The following is a 26,782-nucleotide window of genomic DNA, read 5'->3' on the forward strand; positions in this document are numbered from 1 at the left end:
TTTACAGCCTAAAACATGAATTCCAACATGACAAATTGTGGTTACATCAAACTGTCAGACAGTGGCACTGGACTGCTCCTTGTGCAAGCTGATATTGTGCAAGATAAATGGACTTGCACAGAATTTCAGTATTATTTCTTTATTATGTGCAATTAATATGGCCAGTAAACTACAGATAGATAGACAGATAGATAGATAGATAGATAGATAGATAGAGTACTTTATTGATCCCTGAATTAGCTTGTTTTGTTATAGCAGTACAATAAACAACAAATTACAAGGACACAAACTATGCACAGATTACACATCATACAGTACCCATACAACAGTAAACTAAGAATAAATATAATAATTTTTTTTAATACTATGCAGCAACAAATGTAAGAAAAGTGGCTGTAGTGCAGGTGATGACCATGTCCAAAGAATGACAATGAATTGTGTTTAACAATGTTTTTTTTTAAAGCTTTTTATTAATAAACTCTTTTTTTCTCTATCCCTTAGAATCTATGGCATAATTATTTTTTTTAATAAATGTAGTTTTTATAAAGAATGGCTCATGCACAGGCAGCTAAATTGACCTTTTGTTAATGACACCAACATCAGTCAGATGGACTGCATCTGCATAAAGTAGTGCATATACAACATAGGTGAAGTAAAAAAAAAAAAAACGTTTATTTTTTAATAATCTTTTAATAATATACAGTACTGTGCAAAAGTCTTTGCCACATGAAAAGAAATGCTGCAGAGCAAAGATGCCTTCAGAAATAATGAAATGAAAAGTTTCTGCATGAAAAAACCCCAACTATAAACAGTAGTAAGTAGACAGTAAACAGTAATAAATGAAACAACGTCAATATTTGGTGTGACAACCCATTGCTTTAAAACAAATTATTAGTCTCGGTACAGTTTGTGCAGTTTTATAAGGAAGTGAGCTGTAAGTTTTATTGAGCATCTTGCAGAACCAGCCACGGTTCTTCTGGAGACTTTGACTGTCGCACTTGCTTCTTATTTAAAACCCAGCAGCCTTCATTATGCTTTTTGTGGTCTCTTACGTTATATGCTGCTTGCTTTACTGACATACACAGATATTTCTTTAACATTTAATTTCGTGCTGAAAAAATAATATTTGGAAATCTAAAATGTTTTTGTAGAAGTACAGAATAAAACAAAATAAAAATCTATAAGAAATATTGTACTAAAATAATAGGATACCTAAGACTTTTGCACAGTACTGTGTATTTAAATTTTTGTGTGTGTATATATATATATATATATATATATATATATATATATATATATATATATATATATATATATATATATATATAATGAATTATTAAATTGGGAAGGTCTTTTAATATATAGGTTCCATGTAATTGCAGTATTGACCAAAAATGGTTTATACTGGTTACCCTTCACTGATTATACCTGGACAACCCAAGCTTATAAATAAGCTTATAATTAAGCTATGGAGATTTTTATTTATAAATATAGCACAGGCCATGGAACATCTTTCCATCCTGTGAACCCTTAGTGAAGGATGATTTTTTTTTTCTTCAAAAAAGCAAGTAAAGTTCCTTAATAACAGAAGAAATTTGAAATACATTATAGCGTAGTCAACAGCCTACACTATTTCTCTAAGTGCACATATACCAGTGTATTTTGCTGTCACTTTGATTCCCTTATGCGGAACTATTACCAGGTACCTGTGATTTATATCCAGATACTTAGCATGTGCTGAAAATAACTCCCCTTTGGAGTGCTTACATACAATAAGTGACACTGTCAGACTTGCCAACATCCCTCCATCCTCCCTCATCCGTCATCTCCACATTGGTAAATGGGACAGGGCAGCTTATTGCCTGAGCGGAAATAGTCACATGTGTCCCCTAAATCATCCATGTGCACACACCAGAACTTACTAACATGAATGTAAGCACATAAAGGACACTGAACGATGCAATACTGACCTGTTTCATATGCGAACGACTCCTATCGTAAAATCTAGCATGATTCATCCACATTCTTCATCCACTAATTTCCACATGCCTTAATTTTAGGTACCTGTAGAAGATACGGTAAGACAATATATCATAACACAAACATACGGAATAAATCATGATAGGGCATGCTGTTATATAATAAGTAACGTTGATTTTTTTCTCTTAACAGCACATCTTGTGTTTTATTCCTCTTACACCACAACAATTTGCCAACGATTACAACTGTTTATTTATTAAAGAATGACATGTAACACTTTTTCTTCATTTATATGTATCTATATTTAATATTGTAGAACGTCTACGAAACAAGTTTCTGGAATTGCTAACATTATAGCAACTGTAAAGAGTTGCTACTTATGATTGTTACAAAGCGCTGACACTGGATGCTATCTCCCCCAGAAAATTTCACCATATCAACAATTACACAATTTTTTATTTATTTATTTATTTATTTTTTTAAATGTGGAAAGTCTGCCATACAAGTCCCTGTGAATGAGTTTTAGAATAAATCATTCAACAGCACTGTGGTATAAATTCAATTACTAAGCAGCTCTGTGAATGTCATTAACAACCACATGGAGATTAAGGCCATGCCTCTCCTAACGGTACAATAAAGGCTCAAGATGTGGAATGTGACTTAACAACACATTAGGTGTGTACTCGTGTACATGAGTTCGGGCATTAGTAAGGACCCTGGCTCACTACACATTGGGACACTGATAACTCGATTTCCAGCAACATGACTACGTACTCGCGTTGTAAAGTCTCACCACTGGCATTTATATCTTTCTTACATTATATGTCATATAAATTTGTTAGCTTAATCACAAGCATTTCTGTCATGGTACTTCAAAGCTGGTTCGTAGGCTAGCTAGTGGATTTATTTTTGAAAATCAGTAAACACCTAAAAGTCGTTAGATTCAAACAAACCATATATAGAACGTCAAATTAAGTTCAAAATCGCTAACATAAGTAATCATTTGAGAACTACAATAACGTTAACAAGCTAGTTACATTTGTAGGTGAATTTGGCTGAGAGTTCGTCCCCCAATTTTTCTGAGCTGAGAAGCTACAGAAAATATGACGTAATTTCCTGTAAGGGGACATAGTGTGCATCAATGCACCCTGGTTTTTGCAGTGCATTTATGGCGCAAACATTCCAGTGCACTGGAATGATTTTGCGATTGAGACAGCCCTTAATATAGCCAACTCCCTGATCAATGCCCTGACTACTGAACTAGGGAGCTGATGACGACGCACCAATTGTTAGAAGCAGCCAATTTCATAATTACACAAGTTCTTGTTGAAGGATAAGCAAGCTACATACTGGTCTGTCAGAAATGAAAAATGATTTACTGTGTGAGTGTGTTGCGCTAACACTTTTTCTTTTCTCCTGAGACGAAACCTTCTCCCAAGCCTGGCAATCAACCACAGCATCTTCTTGCAAACACCACCCACACACACATACCCTTAGCTCTTTACTTTACCTCAACCTTCATTTGTAATATGGAAAATAAACCCTCCAGAGCAAAACCAGCTCTGACTGACTGTAGAGTTCACTTGGTGTCCCCAGTGGCTTATCATTATTGAGATAATTATAAGAAAGTCAATAATCAATAGTCAGCAATGTCAATGGTACATGAAAGTCTAAAGAGAGCTGTGGAAATTCAAGTGTTGGAGATTGGAGACATTTCCTGTGGATTAAAAGGCCACTGTTTGTATGAATCCATCACACTTTATATCAGGCACTAGAGTTTCTCATTTGAATTATAGCTTGACATTTCAAAATAACAATGATTTTAGGCTCACGTGATTATAGACCACGACTCAGATAGTGTGAAGATTTTGTGATGCACAAAAAGAAAAGCACTTTCTCAGCAGGGCTCGAGATCAAACCGTGTATGGCCTCGTTAATTATTATTGTCTGTAAATATTTAGTAGATAATGGCAGCTCCTGTTTTTTATGTTGGCAATGGCCTTTTTAAAATGACTTGTTCATGGAAAAATTACAGACTGACAAAGAGCACCTAAATATGAAGAGGATCCTTGTAATTCATCAGTATATTTAAATTAGCACTTTTTTTGGAGAATGGGTTTGGGTTTGGAGAATCTTTTGGATGGATAATGACCATTGGTGCGCTGACATTTTAATGACATGTCAAAATGCTGCAGCTCAGATACTTTTAGGTACAAAGAAGAAGGGCCATGCTACCACAGTTCTAGCTTCTCTTGTTTGACTTCCAGTTCATTTTAGGATGCACAATAAGGTTTTATTGTTTGTTATTAAAGTCTTAAATAGACTTGCCCCCTCTTACATTGCTTCATATACATACTGCTTCTAAACCTTTAAGGTCTACCCCACAGCTACTGCTGACTGTTCCTTGACCTCGGCAGATTCAGAAAAGTGACTGTGCATTTGCCGTTGCTGCGCCAAGGCTCTGGAACAATTTACTGGAAGAAATCAAAGCTTTAAACATAATTTATTCCATAGCCTAGGGATGGGTGAATGCATAATAAATGTTTGTGTATGATCTCTTGTGCATATGTATGTATGCATATGTTATTGCTTCTGCAGTTGAGAGCAGTAACAGGTGGACAATATTTAAAAAAAAAAAAAAAATTATATATATATATATATATATATATATATATATATATATATATATATATATATATATATATATATATATATATATATGTATGTATGTATGTATGTATGTATGTATGTATGTATCTCTCTCTCTCTCTCTCTCTCTCTATATATATATATATATATATATATATATATAGAGAGAGAGAGAGAGAGAGAGAGATAGATAGATAGATAGCCTAGTACCTTGTACAGCATTTCAGTGGACAGATGTTGTTTTAAGTGAGCTTTATAAATAAAATGTACTCCCTTAATGACATTCGTACTGATGATCAAGAAATAATGTCTCACATCTAATTTGTTCTAAGGAGTCTGGTACTTTTAATCACGAAATGTCAGCAAGAAACTCTTACTTTCACAGCATAAAAAAGCATAAACCATCTTTCCTCAGCAATAACAGTTTAAAGACAGACTCTCCAAAAACATTTGAAAAACGTGCATACACATGGAAGTGGACAGCCAATCAGATTGAGACCTTCAAGATTCTGAAGCTTTTGCAAAGTTAAGTGTTTAAAAGGTATCAGAGGCTCCATGGGCAGTAGTCGTGGTAATCATATGAGGTTGAGACTATGAAGGTGCGGTTAAGGTTAAGGTTGGGGTTAATATTTGTACAGCTGGTTGCAAGTCCAATTTGATCCAAATTTCTCTTTTGAAAAACATGTGCATAATTACTATGTAATTCTATATTCTGTTGTTATATGGACTGTTGGTCTTTCTGAGCCCTGGTAATCCAGTAGTACGGGTGATATTCAGATGATATCCACATAAATCAGCCAGTGAGCAAGATTTGTTTTGACCCAGTCTACACATGACCTAGTTTCATGCTTCCAACTCCTCAAATCCAAAAATCTACAGCCAAATTTGATGCCATGCTCCCATTGGGTCATTGGATGGAGCTTTACAAGCCACTGGCAATGCAATTATTTGCTCTGCCCCAGCCAGGCTGAAGAAAGAGATTACTTTGGCTTGGTTGACTTATTTGAAAAGGTTTTATTTTAAGATGGCCTGTAATGTACTAAGAGTGACATTGAAAACATCAGTGGCTCTTAACCTGCTTGATATATCTTTGTGTGTGTGTGTGTGTGTGTGTGTGTGTGTGTGTGTGTGTGTGTGTGTGTGTGTGTGTGTGTGGAGAGTTTTCACTGGATTACATTAGTCTTTTGTTGCTCTTGAAGGTATATTTATAGCATTTGTCAGCTTGATATCATGTCAGACCATGTTGCATTAGGGGATAAAAAGTGAATGGAAATATAGACTTACAACTTATTCAACCAACAAATGATCTAGAAATGAGCATGAATGTATGAAAAATAAAGCTTCTAATGAAGAACCGCAAGCTATAGAATGCCTCACACAAAATGGCATGATGACTAGAGAGCTCTCTTAAAACTATTAAATTCTATTGCTGGAAGCACATTTACATCTATGTCTATTGCATCCCATAAAGGATCTGGATCGTCTTCCTTTCCACCTGGATAAAGCATGTGGTGCAATTTGTCAATAAACCCAGCAAGCAATCATGCTGTCACTACTATAGCTAGTTATGCCAAATTCAGAAGACTGACAGTTCATTACTGCTTTGTGAATGCAGTACCAGCAATAACGAGGGTAAGAAACATAATGATTTGCTTAAGGTTAATCTTGTAGCATAAATGTTTAATGTTATATGTGGCTGCATCTCAGGCTTGCGTAACCTAGACAGACACTTTAATGTGTAAATACGAGGGTGTAAAAACTAATGGCCTTCTTTTTCAGAAGGATCATTTCGGTGCAGCACTTATTCCTGGTTATTAAACATGATTGTGCTAGAATTTTGCTATTCCTGTCATTTTATTCTGTGCTATGTGAAGTTAGCAAATGGAAAGTCAGCACTGTGGTAGCAGAATTTGAGAATGTCTAAAAGGTTCCTCCTTCTGAAGTTCATTCATCTTCAGCATTCATAATTCATCCCAGATGGGATGCCGGTCCATTGCACAGTGTCATCCGCACACACCTTCACATCTAGGGGCAATTTAGCATAGTCAAACTGCCTACATGCATGTTTTTGGACAGTGGGAGGAAACCAAAGGAAACCCATAAGAACATGGTGAGAACATATGAAACTCTGCAAAAACAGTAAACTGAGCTCAGAATCAAACCCCCGACCCTGGAGCTGTAAGGCATCAGTGCTATCCCTTGGACCACCTGCTCTTCTCAAGTCAAGTGGGTTTTTATTGTCATTCCTCTATATGGCCTGTATACATTGGAATGAAGGGGACATGGTGGCTTAGTGGTTAGCACGTTTGCCTCGCACCTCCAGGATTGGGTGTTTGAATCCTGCCTCTGGCCTTTGTGTGTGAAGTTTCCATGTTGTCCCCATGCTTCAGAGGTTCCTCCAGGTACTCCCATTTCCTCACCCAGTCCAAATGCAAGTTCCAAATTGTCCATAATGTCCACAATTGTGCCCTGCGATGGGTGTCCCCCACCTTGTGCCCTGGACCCAGGACACAGGACAATTCCTTAGATCCTACGGCATGAACTACCAGCAAGATTGGAGCTGCTACCTTTCATGGGTTTCTTTGGCTGTCAGCCTCCACTATTCCCTCACCACTGATGAAAGTATGAGTACATAAACTTGGGAAATGGTACATGTCCAGCTACAACAAGCAGAAGTTTCAAACTAACCAATGGCTCAGGCCTCATCTACAGCTACTGTAGGTCCAGGTCAGATGGTCCAGCAGTTTACCAGGATCTGTGTCTGATAGAACGTTAAGTCCCAGTTTCTTTGGCCATTTTGAAATAATCAGACCAGTTAATCCAATATAGTATCATTTACAACCTTCCTTTCCTTACTAAAACCTGTATTTCATTCTGAGCTGGCACCTGGAGCTGAATCTGGTGTGTTATAAGTTACTGAATAATTGATAAAAGTTACTGAATATGCTTTATGAATAACTGAATAATAATAATATGAAACTTTAGGGGATTGCAGAAGGTTGGCAGCATTAATGATTTCACCCAGTCACTGGCCAACCAAGCACTAAATATGAACACATTTTTGACACTATAATAATTTGTCTAAATCTTTGTGTTTAGGCAACATGGATTGAATATGTATCAAAAGAACATTTACACTGTCCGTCCATATGGTTCACACAGTACTTTCAAATTAAATATGATATTTTGTATAGGTAAAGCAATAAATAAATGTGTTATAACAAACACGTCTGATTTAAATTGTCAATGCATGGAATAAACTGTACAGTACATAACATATCAGCAAACAGAGCATGTAGGAGAAACTCCATTTGTCTTTCTGATTGAAGAATCAATACCCTTGACTATATATGCAGAGGTCAATCAGTTCCAATTTATCTGACTGAATATTGCTAGACTCAAATAATAATTAGAAACCAATAATACCTGTCCATAATACTTGTGAGAATCTAAATGCTTATGGTGTAGAAAACTCCCAGCACACTGATGACTACATTACGGTGATATATTTTATGTGGGAATGATATAACTAAGCTTTACTGATTGGCCCATAAGTCTGTGTTTCTTCTGAATGGTTTTGCTTGGCATTTTTTTTATTTGTCAAGTCAACATAATGTATTATTTTATTTGGATTTGCGCGCTATTGCGCTTCGGGCTGTTGAGTGTGATGCTCGTTCCGGCGCTCGGTGCAAGGGGAAATCTCTGACAGTAGCCTATGCAAGGATAAAGTGACAAACTGCCTCCAGAGCCATTCACTACCCTTCTGAAATATGCAAATCTTCTAATGGAGTGAAAAAACAGCATTTGCTTTTATTGTCTCTTTGAGGTGCATGAATGAAGCTTCTTAGCAGTCCATAGCTAATGCTGAATCTCACCTTGTCTTGGTGAAACTCATGCATTTGAATTTGTCTCACAGCTCCAGGGTCCCTGGTTCGATCCTGAGCAAGGGTTACTGTCTGTGTGCATGTTTTTCCAGTGTCCATGTGGGTTTCCATTGTGTTCTCCAGTTTCCTCCCAAAAAACATGCTGATAGATTGATGGGCAACGCTAAATTGACCCTAGGTGTGAATGGGCGTATAAATAATTGTGTGCGTTGTGCCCGGCAATGGAATGTCTTTACATTCTTACATTCTTCAAATGTCTTAACATTCAGTGTTCCCAGGATTGCCAGATCTAACACCCAGACCGGGATAAAGCACTTACTGAAAATGAACAAATGAGTTAACATTGTATAGACCTGTCCAACTTTTCAGGTCAAGACATAAAAATTGGCCTTTTAGTCAACTTAGAATCTCAAACCAAATGAAAAATTCCCAATAGAGCAAAACACACAAGCATTATATTTTGACACAAGTCATCTATATGCACTATGATGCCACAGCAAAAAGGGGTTCTTAAAACTTTTTTTCTCAGAGTGTACATCAGCTGAAGGAATATTTTGTGCTGGTAATATTTGATGCTACACGAAAGCAACATGGATGAGACCATGGAAAATCCTGTTGTGCCTATGATGCTGTGGTTATGCAAGGTGTTAGTGTTGTTAACTGGTGGACCCAGCAAAGTATTTCAATGGATTGAACTGAGCAATCGAAATATACTGTAGCATAACTTTAAAAAAAGAAACAGAAAACAGGCCGTAGTTCTTCAACATGAACCATTGTAGTTTCTATAGCAAACCTTTGGTTGGGGCTTTAGTTGAATGCCCCTGTTTTAAAGGAACATTTTGTAATTTTAGAGCCCTCTATTGTCTGTGAGACGAATTGCAATTCCAATTAAAACATCAACAAGCATTACACTTTCCCCCAACTGACCCCATCATTTCTCTTTCTTATGTGCAAATCACATGAGTCTCATCAGTTGCCTGAGCTGCTACTTTCCAGCTGGGGTCATTGTTGTAGTTAAAATTATATTATGTGATAAGTCACACATATGACTCATGCTTTTCTATGCAATTCTATGTAATCATCCTTCACAAATGATGACAAACTCATCTTGAAAAGCTGTTATTTTATTTAAACCAACAGTAGCACACCTTTCACTGTTACCTATCACTTCCTACTGTTTACCGCCCTCCACTTGTTTCATGGCCAGCTTACCTCCTCATACTGCTGCAATGACTCTGAATGTTCAGAGCGTTCAGAAAATTTGTTTCTAGGAGTTCCGAGAAATGTCTGACAATGCATAAACCAAGCATAAGCGCCCAGCAGGGACTCTGACAGTGTACGCAATGTACTGTAGTACAAACACATTGCTACCACATTCCTAGCAAAAAGACTTTTTTTCCTCATAGAAAACTGATCATTAGATCTCACAGAGACATTATAAGCCCATTGCAAAACTTAGTGTTCCACATAGTTGACAAACTGATTTGTTTGGGTTGAACAGAACACATTTATCCTCTTTCTTTCCCCTGATAAATATGGAGATGGAAAAGGTTGTGAAACATTACGTATCTTACTGCACAGTCCATATGAGTCATAATTTATTATTACTCAGTTAAAATGTAGGCTTGTTTAAAAGAAAGGCGTTAAAGCTGTAAAAACATGTTACTAATGTTGTACATGTGTAGGTAACTATGGTACAGCCCAAATAATGTACTGAATGAGTCTTAAATTCTCATATGATTTCACTGAGCGTCTCTGACGGAGGTGTTTTTATTTCAAGGCCTCTGAGCAAAGTGTGTGTCATTGAGTGTGGGTCGATAAGGACATCATTCGAGGAAGTTCTTCAACTAGAACTTTTTTTGTATTAACATGACTATGACTACATGAATATACTGTTCCTAGAACCAATCTTCCTACAGTGATCATGAATTGTTCTGATACATGTGAATTAGAACTCATATAGCTACCATCAAGATCACATACTATAATATACATCCATCCATCCATTTTCTGTATCGTTTATAACACAGGGTCACGAGGGAGCCTATCCCATTGAACTCGGGGCACAAGGCGGGGGACACCCTGGATGGGGTGCCAACCCATCGCAGGGCACAATTGCATACACATTCACACATCATTCACACACTAGCACAGAGAGAACATGCAAACTCCACAGACACAGGGAAAAGGTGAGATTCAAACCCCCAACCCCAGAGGTATGAAACAAACGTGCTAACCACTAAGCCACAATGCCCCGCCACGTACTATAATATGTGACATGTATTTACCTCATATTTGTACCCCTGTGAAACAGTACGCCATGGTTGGAAAATTTCCTGTTCCTAGTCACCCAGGTGTACTAAAAAAATTATCAATGGGAATATACATCAACTATATTTTTCTCATCTGAATTCATAGAGGTGCCAATGATATTTGCACACATATATATAACAAATATATATTTTTGATCAACCTGTGTTGTGTTTGCAATTGTTTGATATCCATGGAAACAGAGTATTTTCATGAATCTTTTTGAACAAAAGATCAAAAAGTTAAATAATAAAGACAATTTTTCACAGCTTTCTTTGCTCATATTTACCAAGGGTACCAATATTAGTGGAGAACACTATAAGGACCCATCCTTATATATGGTTGAGTTGGTTGAGTTTCTTGTATCTTGTATCTACTTCTTTTCTTCTTCTTGTTTTACTTGTTCTTCTTTTTACACATGTAAGCTTGATATAATGATAAAAAGACTGATAAACATATTGATAAAAAGAACTAGTGGGTGGCTGGAGAAATATTTCTGCATTAATTCCCATGGACTACAGGCCAAAGATCACTGCATCATTCTCTTAAATTGAAGTGTAGAGGTTAGAGTTTTATATATATATATATATATATATATATATATATATATATATATATATATATATATATATATATATATATAATATATGTAGCACTAGTTAATATGTGCAATAGTTAATAGTTAACACACAAAAACATTGGGCCTTTTTATAGTTTCAGTCAATATGCCTGTGATGGCCTATATTAAAATCTCTAACGTGTACTCAAAACACCTTCCCCTCAGTGCATTGTTAATACTACTCACTGTCAGAGAACACACGTCTCTACTTACACTAAATGAAATCCCAAACTAACAATGATGTTTTCCTGCACGAAGATTTATCTTGCTCTGACATTGTATGAATGAAAGATTATATTTATAGTGCCATAAAATGTTTAGATGAAATGCTTCAGATGATATCAAATGGTAGACTGGACCCAAAAGCCAGAGAAATCTGTGAATCTGTGTGGTGAGTGCAGAAATACAGCAAACTATGGAACATTGGAGATAAATGCTAAATCCTGGCATGAGACAAGGGTCCACATAAAAAACATTGCCGCATTGCATTGCTAATTCTCTGATATAAAATAGACATGATGGATACATTTACAGAATCATGTCATGTGGTCGATCCAGTGGTGATTAAATGTAGGACAAGAACGATCCTAAAGGAAATGATAGAAAATATACTCAAAATATTTTCTGAAAAAGGAAAAAAAAAACCTGCATCCAGTTCTTCAGTAATAACTTGTAAATTAGGTCTTAGCTGATTAACTTCATGATGTTGCTTGATGCAGGTGTATTCCTAATAACAATTTTACATTAGTTGAATGGATTTTTTTTCTTTTACGGTTATGTTTGCTGTTGCTTTTTTTGGACTGTTTTGGAAGTTTAAACATCTCTATATATTTAGGTGTTCTTACAAAATTGCTGAGGTATCTTTACTTGTAGGCATGTTAAAAATAACATTTCCATAATGTAACTTTTTGCGTGAGGGTTTTTTAAAATTTATTTTTAGGACATTGCATATCTAACCTCCTTACAACCTGGTGAGGTAGAAATATATATATATATATATATATATATATATATATATATATATATATATATATATATATACACACACATAGTCATGGCCAAAAGTTTGCGATCACTATATATATATATATATATATATATATATATGTGTGTGTGTGTGTGTGTGTGTGTGTGTGTGTGTGTGTGTGTGTGTGTGTGTATGTATGTATGTATGTATGTATGTATGTATGGAATTTATTTTGAGTGAGACTGATTTCAGTTTTCCCTTACTTTATGATCACATTAGTCGTCAGTTTTAAGTCTAGTGCAAAAGTAAATACAGAGAATTTGGGGACAAAAACATGTCTTTTGGCTTATTGAATACATTTTTAAAGGGTAAGGGTTAATGAGCTGACTTACACATGAGTTAACTTGTTGCTTTTATGTTGCTTTTAGGGGTGGACTTAGCACTAGGCAAACGTAGGCAACCACCTTGAGCCCCTGGAAGCCAAGGGCCCCCTAAAACTGCTAATCGTATAGATAATTTTTAATTATTAATGCTGAATAACGTATGCTGAACATTTAAATATTGATGTTGAAACACTGAAATAGGGCTCCATTCCTATATTTTGCCCAGGACCTCCAAATCACTAAATCCGTGCCTAGTTGCCTTAACACATATCATCATTATTTCGAAGAGAGGAAGTAAACAGATCTCAGTGTTTGACCGTAAAAGTGGAGATCATTTGCTTATGTCAATCTAAGACAAACCTCGTAGCCTACCTTAGGCTATAATTCCTCTAAATTATACCGGAATAAAAGGAATGAATCAATCAAACAAACAAAAACCTTGCTTTTGAATCCAGTATCAACATGCAGTGGTACTTCCCTTATGGGAAAATCACACACGTTTCACGTGATCATATTTTGTCCACGTGTGATTTGAGGAGTAACATTTGATCACATGTGGAAAAACAGCTCATGCTCTAAAACTGCAGAAGTGGGAACTTAAGTGTGACATCATGTGAACAACATGTGATCCCATGTCAAAAGTGCACCACGTGCGTCAATGTGTGAAAACAGAACACGTGTGAGTTTTCTGTAAGGGTTCAGAATTCGCCACTTGATATGACTGACTCTACGCTTTGGTGATCAGTGCCACAGAAGCTGTGCGTAAAGTCCTGATGCGGACCGTGACTGATGCGCACGGGTTTGAGCGAAGCCCTCAGAGTGCGCCTCCATCAGTGACGGGATCTCCTCCAGCTGTTTCAGAGTTCTCGAAAAGGAGAACTGAGGAGACCAAACAGAGCTGCGAGTCGCCCGTCTCCGCTATTGCGCATGATACTGCGGTGCCGCACCGTTCCGCGCCGCAACTCACCTTGAAGCGGAGGCTGTGCGCCTTTTTTTTACCTCAGGAGCGACGCAGCGGTAGCCAATCCACGCCCCTCGGTCCGCCCACGTCCACCAATGACATTCGAGCGGGGGCGGTGTCAACGAGCTAAATTCTGGGGTTTGGTTTTACGCCGGCGTCGCTATCTGAAGGCGCGTCGGGCCGCGTCGCGCTGGTGCAGGTGCAAAGGCTCTTCGAGAGAGAGAGAGAGAGAGAGAGAGAGAGTGTGAGAGCGAGCGAGCGAGCGCGAGAGTGATAAGGATGCGAAAAGGAGAGAAGGGGAAGAAGAAGGGCGAGAATGAAGGGATGCGCCGGAGGAAAGGGTGCAGGGCATGAGTGAAAGGATTCCAGCAGCTGCCAGTGCGTCTAGCATCCCGGGGGCTCGTCTATGAATGATTTATAGAAAGGGGGCACTTTGAGATATGATGAGCTCTCTTACTGGCTGGCAATAGTACTATGATTTGGTATGTGGCCACTTTGATAGCAAGTGTGTTCAGCGCCCGAGGAACGGCCGCTCAAGGTGAGTTGAAGTGCAACGTTTGATGCCCTTCCACGCTCAAGTTGCAATACTCTTCCTCTAACCCTTTGACTTTGATTTGGTCTTGTTTGTTTGTTTGTTTTAAATATTACCAAACTGCACGTATGACTCTGATGAAGTTCTACAAGTAAACACCTTCAATAGATCAGAGACAGGTGAAAATATTTGGAAACCATTTAGTACAACTACTGAGAACATGTCATGTCAACCTTGGGTATATAGTTCTGCACTGCAAACTATTTCTGCACTTGTGTAGCATGCACCTGTTCTAACACCATGATGTCATTCAATTGTATTTCACCTGAAAGGTGCCTCAGATGCTGGTCATGCTTAAAGAATGATACAGCACCCATAACCGAGATGCATTTTTGTAACGTATAATGATAACAATCTCAGCTCTAATGTTCCTTACCTGCCTTTGCTGGATATTTAATTAAGCCCCATCTGATTGTGCCCTCAATTGCTTGATCACTTGAAAGATACTACATGTAAATATAGTTGGTTATTTAACAAAGTTATCGAAGTGCTTGCTGTTTTGTAGATTGTGTTTTAGAAGAAAGGGATTTTTTTTAACGATGTGTCAGTGGACTCGTATAGCCTTGCAGTTGCAAATTCGTCCACCAGAGGGCTAAACTATTGCAGATGAGGACTAGCTCTGAAAGGGTCAAATTCATCTGGGAGATGTTCTTACATTAAACATTAAACACACTGGAAGGAACATCTAGCACAACTTGTTTATTATGCATTTGCTGAAAGATGTAAAGAACTTATTTGCCTCAGCTGGCATGATGTGTCACCTCATCTCTAACTAAGGGAAGTCTCTTGCTGTGCTGTGCTGTGCTGGCCACGCATGGTGTTGCATATGCTTCACATTTCCCTCCTGTGTGACCAGATGAAGCTGCCACCTTCTGCTCTTTCACTGCTGTCTCAAGCTGTCTTCTGGCAAACACAGCTCGCCGGCTATAGCCCTGGACATATGCCAGAGCTTGGGTCTCTGTTTTGCTTTGCTGCTTTTTCTGCTCAGTCATCGCAAAAGCAGCAGAGCAGTCTTCTGTCCCTCATAGAGCTGATGAGTTAGTTGGTCAGGATGATTCTACTAACTGGGGCCCGGAGGCTGAATGGCAGCAGACTGCACTGCACTTGTTGAAGCAACTCGCAGCTTCCCTTAGGGAACAGTGAATATTTAACCATGATGAGAACATATGCCCAATAACGTCTGCTTCCCTTAAACTGATTATGACTAATCTGTATGCCCGAGTGAATGCCGCTCTGGTGATGCTATAATACTCAGGATCCAGACATGAAACGCTGAGAGGCAGGCATCTTTTGAGTGGCATCCTGTATTGGGACCAGTTTTCATTATGTTAATGTTGCACAGTGCAGCTGATTTTGTCCAAATGCCTTTCTTCCCTTGTATAGTATGTGGATAAATCTCCAAAGTCTTGCGTCTCCTTTGGCGTTTAATGTCTTGTAATTATGATTTATAATGCTAGCTCTACTCCAGCCAAATCACTTATAGCGAGTGTACCAATCAAACACTGGAACGTGGCTGACTTGCTGATTGCATTGAAAAGCTGCAGAATACTAACCACAGTGCAGAAAGCTGAGGCAGCCAATTTCCAAACGGTGTTGGCTTCAGTGACTGTCAGTGGAGAAGCAATATGGAATAAATCTAAACTTATTCATTTAAAAGGTCATTATGTTAGGATATATTTGTCCCATACTTAAAGGTAACAAGGTCTGTCTTGCACATGGTTTTCAAATTTCGATCTCTCAGGGCTATCGCATTGCTAAGATCTGTTTTGTGCTTTAATACAGCACCCTCAACTGGGTAATTAATTGCTGGATTGAAAAGAGGAAAATTGTACAGAGTTGTAGCTAGTGATGCACTAATCCCACTTCCCATGTTTAATATGTCAATATCTGAACCATGAGTATTGACCAACACTGATCCAGTTGTGGCATCCTCACATTGATTGAGCTGACTTCTGTTGGTGTGGATTTAAGACAATTTCCAATGCTCCAATGGGTTCTAGATGTCAAGATCACATGCTTTCATGGCACAGTATAAAATACTACATCAGTGAATCAGATCAGACCATTTAAAATCTAACCCAATTCCAATCCAAAGTCCATGGCCAATATAAGCCCTCCTACTTGTACTCCGTATCGGATCACTACACCCAACATTCTAGGGCTAAAGGGTGCCAAACTGTTTGAGAAGTTTGGTTTAGATCCTGTGATACACAGAGTAAAAGGAGTCCATTTTATACCTATGATCTGGGTTTATGATTTGGGAGTGCCTTCAGTTTTATGGTAAAAACCTATCTCCGCTCCAGTCCTGAGTACCCACTCTCCTGTAAACCGTGAACACCAACAGACCTGATCCAACACACTAGTTAAGTAGTAATTATTTCATGAGCTGTATAATGTTGGGAGCAAGGAATACTTAATAAAATGCAGGGTATTGTTGAGAATATACCTGCCTCACCTAGGAAACTGATTGCTGAATTGATTTGGGTTGGACTGAAGGACTGCAGTTTGAGAGTCTTGTTTGGCCACTTTATGACCTGATTTTGGGAGTATCATTTAAATTTTGTGGGACATCTTGCTGAATCAGATGTGCTGGAAGCATAGAAAACGTGCAGGGCAATAAGTTCCCATTACTTAAGATCCCATGGCATTGACAACCTGTACAGTATATGGCCTTACTCCTTCCAGTTTTGCCGAGTGAGTATCTTAGCAGTCTGTGCCTGGATTCCATTTCCTCACTCTCAGCACTTCAAAGGCCATTTCCTGTCTCTGATACACTTTCTCCTGAGCCGTCTGTCTCTAGTCTGCTGCCACAGCCCGAGAGAGAAGCATGTGTTCCAGCAAGGCCTCCCATAGGGACTGTGTGAAGCTTTTATTAATTTAACATACGGACATCTAAACCCTTCATTTGTACTCCAGAATTTTCAATGTCTTTCTAAGTTATGAATCATTCCATATGGCTTCGAAAGTGGATGGAGGAGAAGGTCGGGTTTTCTGCCCCAATTCTTTAAATTAGGCAATCTTGGCATCTTAAACACAGACAGAAGCACATCTGTTCAGGTTTTACTTGGATGTGTTCCTGTGTTTCAAAAATTGCTTAAAAGGTGTTGGTTTTTTTTACAGTTGCCTCTAGTAGTTCTAGAAGTGTGTGAGACTAGTTGGGTCTATTGTCTAAGCTAAGTGGTGCAATTTGTACCACTTTAAAGTGTTCCTGAAATCAAAATTGGTGTCTCATAGCTTTTTGTACTTGTCTCTTAGTATTATGGATACATATATATGACAGTATATCAAGAAAAAATACGAAGAAATTAGATATATGCGAGTCTGTCTTTATTACACAGGACTTCTCCAGTAGTAAGAGTAAATACTACCATTTTATCAAGTAGCATAATATTTAACCAAGCCTACCACTAAGACATGTCAAATGCCTCCTGCTGATGAACTTGACCTTGGCCCATATATGTATGGCATAACTCCAAAAACACACGCCATCTTGTCATCTAGTCAAAGGCGACAGGCACGGGTGAAGGTTGTAGTGAGAAATTAACTTCCACAGTTAAAAAAAGCCTCTCAAGGAACTTTTGACTGTTCTCCATACTTAGCTATTTAGCTTAGCTAGTGTCAAGGTTATTTACATTTCGCAGAGCTGTGGCATATCTTGAAAACAATTGGCTGTTGTGTAAATCACTCATGCACATGTTGGCACTATGGAACATACTGAATCAAAGGACAGCTCTCAAGTCATTTGATGCAGATTCTAATAAATATAATAAGGGTTCTCAAACTGTGTGTAGGACTTGGTCTACTCACAGCACTCACATTTTGGTACCAAGCCATGTATCATAGGAGCCATGCTGTACACTGGAAGTCATACACTGATTGTTGCTGATTGTTTTTAGTGAATCTCTTTTTGGCTCAAGTCTGTAGTCACTTCTGTAAAAACCATCAGCCCACATGTCAGCCAATTGTTACGTGGGACAACATTGACTCAGAATCTCCTCCTACTTCTGCAGCTTCTCTGTCATTGCCGCACATCATCAGCTTTCTTCTCCTGGCTGACAGTGATGGGAGGAACCAGTGTGCTTAAACACCACTATGTTCTGTTTATAGACCCATTTCAAAGCACACCATGGGTCTTGGTTAATTATTCATGACTTTGCACTGTTGTAGTAGTTAAGGTCAGTGCGTTACTATTTTTGTCTCCTCGACATGTGAAAGTGCTCCTGTCATATACAAGAACAAACCATATATCTGTATTATTCATGTCTTATCAGTGAATTGATGTAGTTGTACAATAACTGCAGTTGCATGTTATACTTACAGGACAACGTTCTAGCAATGCAGTGTCATTTATCACATCAGCTGCCAAGACGGAATCAGCGATTCAAATATAATTTAAAAATACTTAATTTTTTTATTTGTTTCTGTTTCTTTTTGTTTGATTGTGTGTGAAATTGGTCCAGTGCCATCCATGCATAGGGTCATGAAAAACGGGTCCTCCAAGATAAGATTCCCTCACATTAAGCCATTGTATGGCTTAAATTATGTTTCTGCAAACAGGGACTGGATTGGCTAGGGTTTCCTCAAATATTAAGAGATAAGCCACTGTAAAGGTCCACATAAAGCCAGATTTCTGGTCCGGGATAGCTCAATGAGCAGTAAAACTATAGAGAAGTAGAGAGACTGTAAAGAGACTTCTGCACTTATTACATTTCTTCCATTTTCTCTTTCCTTTCATAACCACTGGTTATATTTTGCTGATCCTAATTTAATAGAAATTAGGTCTTCTGGGGTTCAGAAGAGTTTGAAAGTTACTAGAGATGGAAATTTCAGTTATAACTGCTATTTAATTTTTTAAAGGTAATATTTGAATATTTGGTGCTTTGTTTATAAATGACTGTGTGATTGATGATGAGGTTTGCATTGTACTTAATCTTTTCAAAGGATTACTGCAAAGGACTCTTTGGTTTCATTTTTGTTGGACAAAACTGGGGCATGTTTGGTTAGTGGTTAACACATAACCTCTGGGGTTGGGGGTTCGAATCCCACCCCTGCCTAGTGTGCATGGAGTTTGTATTGCTTCAGGGGTTTCATCCGGATACTCCATTTTCCTCCCCCCAGTCCAAAGATGTGTTGTAGGCTGATTGGCATCTCTAAATTGTCCATAGTGTGTGTGTGTGTGTGTGTGTATGTGTGTGTGTGTTGTGCCCTGTGATGGGTTGGCACCCCGTTCAGGGTGTTCCCCTGCCTTGTGCCTCAAATTCCCCGGGATAGGCTCCAGCCCAGGATAGGATAGGCTAGCAGTACAGAAAATGGTTGGATGGACCAAACTGGCAAATGCATCCTATTACAAACTACAGCACTCTTTAGTCAGATAAAATAGTTTAAATTGGAGCACACAGTGCTTAACTAATTTAATTGCTACTAATAATACTGAAGCATTTAAAAGTAGCATTTCAGATTTTTGACCTGAAAACCATGCTATTCTGTTTTCTCAGGTAAGCAGTTAGCTTACCAAATGCGAATAAAAAATGTATTTTTCCAGAAAAGTCAATTCACTGAATGGGAAAGGATGCAGCATGCGAAAGGTTACTTTTGGCTTACTTCAACTTTGACCTGCGAATTTGTGAGCCAGTAGGAAACAATAAGGCCGGAAAAGTTTGATTCTCCTTTCTATTCAATAGTAAAATCGTAAAGGTTCATTTTTATTCTGTACCGAAGCGAAGATCTACATATATCTCCAAATAAGTCAGTTGATCAAGGGTAAATATCTTTCACTACATTGTAGACAGATTATTATGTGCAACATAGTGTGGATATGGACTGCAGACACTTCTGTAACTTCGCGATTTGTCTGCTAAAAGACACTTTCTACGTTTAATAGTAATATGCGGACCCTGGGATGTATGGAAAGAGACATTTGCAATATTTCAAATGAATAAGGTCAAATAATAGCCACTTCTATAAGAATATTATAGTGTTATATTCTGTATTGAGTCCGTCAGCATAAATTCTTTTAATTGCTGCAGCGTATAGAATTTGTGTTTAAATAGAAATATTTGTGGGCTTGAAGCTTGGGTAGGCTTGTCAGGTGTGAGAGCTATGATGTTAGACATGAGTAATGGAGGAGTGTGAAGGTGTTGCACATGCTGGAGTGGGCTGTTTGTGTGTGTGTATGTGTGTGTAGGAGGTCAGTATGACTCACAGAGGAGGAGGTCAACTGGCCCAGCTGGAGCAACAGAGGAATCCTGAGGGAAGCTGGCCAAAAAAAATGGTCTTTTATTAGTTTAGCTTAAATTTTTATCTTGAACACATATATGTTTGGCATGCTAGAACCTACCCATAGTGCTTCTTCTACACTGGAGCATTTGTCATAATCCTACAGCCATACTAACCTTTGTTATTGGCCTGTGTGCCTATTTCCTTATATCATGGTCTGTTTCATGAAGACTGGCAATGTTTGGGAAAGTCTGTATTGAAACTTTATTTATTTCATAACACTTTTTAGCCGCTTGAGAGATATTTTCACTGATCTTTTGGGAATGCAATGTATGGGTTGGCAGAAATAATGATTCCTGATTATGTACTTAAAGTAACAGGTGCCAATCATGTTACTAGGTAGAAGTGCAGCTGTCGTTTTTGGTAATGTTGCCAGGAATGCATAAGTATAGTCCATTTTAATGGGAAAATGAAGTGGAATGTTAAAGAAATTACCAGTTTTATAAATAGAACTTTTTTTTTCACCGATAAATAAATAGCCTGGTCTATATTTTATAATCTAGGTTGTAAATCTTCATGTTATGTACTTTGGATTAAAAGATTTGCCTTAATAATGAGCTATGCTAGAGAAATCTCTGTGCTGGGCAATTCAGTAGTCTGGTACATGGGACAACCAGGTTACATGCGTCAGCTATTAGTTTTTAATTCACAGTGGCCTTGCAAACTAGTGGCCTCAGCAGGCTAGCAGTAACCAGTGATTTTTCTGATTCAGCTTGAAGAAAAAACTTTACTCACTACTGACTTTCAACAGATTTACTTTCGAGGTGTGATCTGCCAAGTCCGTAGAACTTTTACTAATTGGATTAATTAGCACAGTCAGAACAGAAACACAGCTATATGGGAAAACTGGTCAGTGTACTGCAAAGCTGTCATGCAACTCTCCTGCTTGCACAACATGCAGTCATCTTGTGGTTACACATCACGAGAAAAAAATAAAGAAGCTAGCTAGTCTCATATCTTTTATGTGCAGTGTGAAGAGAAAATACACCAAATGTTGGCCAAAAATTTGTTGACTTTTTGTCAAAGGCAAACATGATTCAGACATAAAACAGTCTGTTATGGCCCAGTGCTGTTATGAGGAAGAATGGAATGAGCTTTGGTGTTTCCTTTCTGTCAGCACTCTTTTCCAGACTATGAGCTTTAACTGCTAGACTCTTTCTTAGTTCACTATCATAGGCAGTGGCAGTTGGTTTAAGTTTTCTAGCATGGCTAATCCCCCGCTTCTTAAAAAAATAAAATTAATTAATTAATTAACATCAAAAGTCATCAGTATAAAGTTACATTTTTGGTGTCCACACCAGATTATCTTAAAAATGTCTTAAGGCAGAGTGTTTTTGGATTTTTGGGGAACGAAGCGCAACAACACCAATGATAGTCATAAGACAAATAAGCAGAATGTTATGAATAAACCAGGCTAGGGCTGATTTCTTTCTTGCTTAGACTGTACAGTCCATCCAGGATTTCACGTAACTTTTTTTTGATCGTTGCAGCAAAAAATGCATGATTTTGTGATGAGTTGTTTTGTGCTATTTTTGGGGAAAACTACTTGAATTGGTGAAATTGCAATTGCGCACATTTGTTTTGCACAGTCTTTTGGAGTAATGTTTGTTGGTAAATGAGACCTTTTAGCTGCACTCTTGTCGACGCAATTTCAAATTTGTGCTATGCCATTGAAAAGGCTTGATATAATGATCTAATGATAGTGATATAATGCGTTACACAGCGCTAATAGTTTAATTGTTGAAACCATCAGTGAGTGCAGAACACACATATTGTAGGGTCAATGACATAAAATATGACCATAAACATGTCCATTATGTATGTAACCGGGTTGTTTTTCGATGACTGCAGGGGAGTACCATGGCAAGGAAAGTTATGTTAAGCCTTTGTAGAAGTTTGGGTGTTTGAGTGATGAAGAAAGTTAAGTAAATGCCAGCTTTTAGGTTGCGCATGTTGAATACCAATGATTTGGCATATACTTAGAGCATGAGCGCTACTTTTTTGCTGTTGGTGCGGCCATTCTAAATAGACCTTGTCAGCAAATCATTCAAACTCTTTTTTTTTTTCCATTTGGCAATTCTGAGTAAGGAATATGGAGCTGTTTTGTAGAAGAATAAACACAAGAAGGCAGAAGTTAGTTTGCTTTGAATTGTAATGCTTGAAAGATTTTTTTCTCTTAAGTACACTATAGGCCAAGTATGGAAGGAAGCTATGAGCTTAAGACGTTACACGTTTTTCCCTCACCTGGGTAGTAAACCTCAGTGGAAGGAGGACCAGAAGAGGTGAGGGGATGGGGCATTTATGGTTGTATACAGTCCTCTCCAAAAGTATTGGAATGGTTAGTCAAATTATTTTGTTTTTGCTGTACTATGAAGACATTTGGGTTTGAGATTGAAAGATCAGCTTTCATTTCAGCGTTCATTTCCTGGTATTTAAATCCATGATATGTTAAACAACTTATACAAAAGTATTGTAACATATAGTGTTAAAGTAAATAATACTTAATATTTGGTTGCAAAACCCTTGCTTGCAATAACTCCATCAAGCTGGTGACCCATTGAGATCACCAAACTGTAGCATTGTTCTTTTGTGATGCTTTTCCAGGTTTGTTTCACAGCTTCTTTCAGTTGTTTGTTCTGGAAGGTTTCTTTGCATGCTCAGTTTCGTCAAGGTCTGGTGATTGACATGGCCAGTCTAAAACCTTCCACTTTTTTTGGCAGATAGAACTTTTCTGTAGATTTCTGTGTTCATTCTGCTGCTACGGTCATGAGTTACATCAGAAATAAAAATTAGTAAGCCTGTTCATGAAGCAGACTTGCAAGCCCAAGCCATGACACTACCTCCACTGTGCTTAACTGATGAGGTTGTATGTTTTGGATCATGAGCAGATCCTTTCTTTCTCCACATTTTGGCCTTTCCATCACTTTGTTAGAGGTTAATCTTGGTTCCAGAACTTTTATGGTTCATCTCTGTATTTCTTTGTGAATTCCAATCTGACTTCCTGAAGCTTATTGCTGATGAGTGGTTTGCATCTTGTGTTATGGCCTCTATATTTCTGTACTGTTATGGCCTCTATATTTCTATACTTCTTCAACGGATGGATGTGGTACCTTAACCCCTGCCCTGTGGAGGTTGTTGGTGATGTGACTGACTGTTGTTTTTGGGGTTTTCTTCATAGCTTTCACAATGTTTCGCTCATCAACTGCTGGTGTTTTTTGGCTATGCTCAGTGCTTGTTCAATGGCTCTGAAAGATTTCCGTTCTTTTCTCAGCTTCAAAATGGCTTATTTTTCTCCCATAGACAGCTCTCTGGTCTTCATGTTGCTTTATCCTTTTTAAAAAATGCAGTCTTCACAGGTAAAACCTAAGGCTCAAACCAATAGTAGACATTCAGAGCTATTAATTCTTTAAACATTCAATATAACAAGGCACTCCTGGGCAGCAAGAAATGCCCATCAGTCACATGTTCCAAGATTTTTGATCACTGGAAAAAAATTAAGGGGTCCAAACAAAAAGTGCCATGTTCTAAGTTGTTTAACACATCACATGAGCTGAAATTCTGATCTATCACCTCATATTCATCTTTTGATCTCAAACCCAAATGTTTATCTAAATGTATAGTGAAAACAATAGAATTGGCCTTTCTGTTACAATACTTTCATAGGGGACTGGGGAGAGAGAGAGAGAGAGAGATGCACATTTACTGGAGAAAATCCTTTTGTTCTTCTTCTGTTGATAATGAACATATTCATGTCTGTTATCTCTTGAAAAATAAAACTGTCATTTTTATTTTAGTACGTTATTCTTGCTTCCAGACCTTTAGACTGTAGTGTATTAGGCAGAAATGAGACTCTCCAACAGAGCTTCCCACCAAGTTTTATTTTAGGTTCAGACTGGTTATATACGGCTGTTCTACAGTAATGTTATTTGTCATAAGAAAAAAAAGTTTTTCGCTCCTTCATTCAACTTTAATTGGTCTTCAATCCTGTATATTAGTCTCTGTTGTACAAAATGTTTTTAGTCATAAGCAATGACTAAAAGCATAGCTACTTTACATCTGCAGTGGTTCATATGGATTATGAAGTGTGTGATGAAAGTTTGTAGAAATACTTGCTTCATCTTGCTATATGGGGTGCTTCCGAATAATGTTTCAGCAGGAGGTTGTAATGTTTTAGCAAGTAAGCAACTTTTCCTGGAGGGGTTGAATTTTAACTAAATGTCTCATATAGTGATCAGTGATTCAATGATTCATTCATGGCAGTATTTGTAGAACTCTGTAGGTAATAGGGTGTGTTTTCCATAGACAAACTATAAAGACACTAGGTACCCGTTGATCTGGGGCCTCCGTGCTGGTAATGATGAAATTGTATTGTTATTTATTATTTAGTTTAGAATGTCAGAGTCCCAAGACATTTTTCAAGAACGTGAACAACATTAGATTTTTGTGGATGTTGGAAAATTTAATAATGTTAGACAAACATAACAACAACAACGATAAGTTTTTTTCTTTCCAGTTTTTCCCAGTGGATGTTCCAAACATGTTTGAAAGCACTTTGTCTCACTTGCTTGTTGGTGCTAGCTACCAAGTTTAGAATATTTGGAGAGAGTTGAAATGTAAAGTTAGCTTATTAGTCAGATATGTTAGCTATGATAGCTGGTTAGCTAGCCAAACGGACAATAGCTGCCGGAATGGGGTAGCTGGATAAGGTGGATTTGCATGTTTTTAGGTAGCTTATAAAGTTAATATCTTAGTAAGTTAACTTTGTTTATTAATGTTTGGTAGATGTTTTAGCACATTACCTAGATAACTAACTAGTCAATTATTTCTCAGTGGTTAATGTTGTGACCAGTAGTTTGAGCAGGAAAGACTTTCTGTAGCCAGAAACAGCAAAAAACTATGAACGTTGTCTTTTTTTTGGTCAGATTTAAGGACATGTATATAATGAGTCTTTATTGGTCACATTATAGCACAGTGAAATTCTTATATAATTCTTATATATCTTAATATGTGCTTTACTATTGTGTGGTAGGGGAAAGACGACTAAAATTAAAGACTTTTATTGGGAAGTGCACTTAAACTTGCAGAAAACTCCAAATGCACTTTTTATTTGTCATTATCGGGAAAGTCAATATTAGCTAACTCACTTATTACCGAAATAACCTTCCCAGTTGTCCCATAACGTAGCTAGTTAACTAACCTAATATGAGGCAGTGTGACAGTCAGTAGGTTTAAATGGACAACAATAATCCAATATTAACCCGATTAAGGCAATACTCTGATTAAGGAACTTGCATGTAAACAGCAATTTTTTAGTACCTTAATCTGATTAAAGTCATACTCAAAGTAAACACAAATCGAATTAAGATGTGGATTATTCCTATTTTAGTCGCATTATCGACATGCATTAAAGACATGTAAACACCTTTATCATGCTATTAACGTCGTGTGGGAGTTTTCACCGCATTTTGCGACAGGACACATACACACACGGCAGTGTTCAATCGTTGGACGGCAAACAGGAGAGCACGGCTGCGTCCCAAACCGCGTACTTACCTACTATGTAGTTGGTGAAATACATGTATATTGTAGGTGAAATACATGTGTTTCAGCTACTATATAGTAGGTAAGTATGCGGTTTGGGACGCAGCCCATGGCTTCAAGCAGTCGTCTATTTGCACGTACAGCATGACTAATAATTAACCGCACTTGAAGCGTTCGTGAAATTAAAAATGAAACACCCAAAAGTGTATATGGTACCATAACAAAGACAAACTTTATGTCGATACGTGAAATTCTGGAGGGATGTCGGACGGCGTGGCTTGGTGACGTAATGATATTGTGCTGTTAATCAAACTATGTTCTATAACATGTAAAACGGGAACATGAAAGGAATATTCTAAAAGCGACTCATGTAAACACCTTAATCACAATATTGTCTTATTCAGAATAAGATCAATAATTTGATTACTGCTGTCCATGTAAATGTAGTCACTGAGGATCAGCTGCTTCTTAAAGATGTATTGTATGTAGTGATGTGCATTAGGGCAGTCAAATATACATGTAAGTGAAAATTAATCTTCTTAATGAAGCACAGACAAAATGACAGTGATGCACTGAGTCCTATATTCGTCCTTAAAATGGCAGCGATTTTACAGTGTGAA

General features: G+C 37.8%; 1 protein-coding gene across 2 annotated transcripts in view; it reads left to right on the forward strand.

Moving 5' to 3' along the window:
- The first annotated feature begins 13,908 nt into the window (after window positions 1–13,908).
- Window positions 13,909–26,782, forward strand: part of igsf9bb (immunoglobulin superfamily, member 9Bb) — a 136,256-nt gene continuing 123,382 nt past the window's right edge. For both annotated transcript variants that reach the window (XM_017493640.3, XM_047161679.2), the window contains exon 1: window positions 13,909–14,291. In XM_017493640.3, the coding sequence (XP_017349129.2) occupies window positions 14,228–14,291 (64 nt within the window). In that variant the 5' untranslated portion in view covers window positions 13,909–14,227. The remainder of the gene's footprint in view (window positions 14,292–26,782) is intronic.

This window comes from Ictalurus punctatus, chromosome 18, assembly GCF_001660625.3.
Source record: "Ictalurus punctatus breed USDA103 chromosome 18, Coco_2.0, whole genome shotgun sequence".
In the NCBI taxonomy this organism is placed as follows: domain Eukaryota; kingdom Metazoa; phylum Chordata; class Actinopteri; order Siluriformes; family Ictaluridae; genus Ictalurus; species Ictalurus punctatus.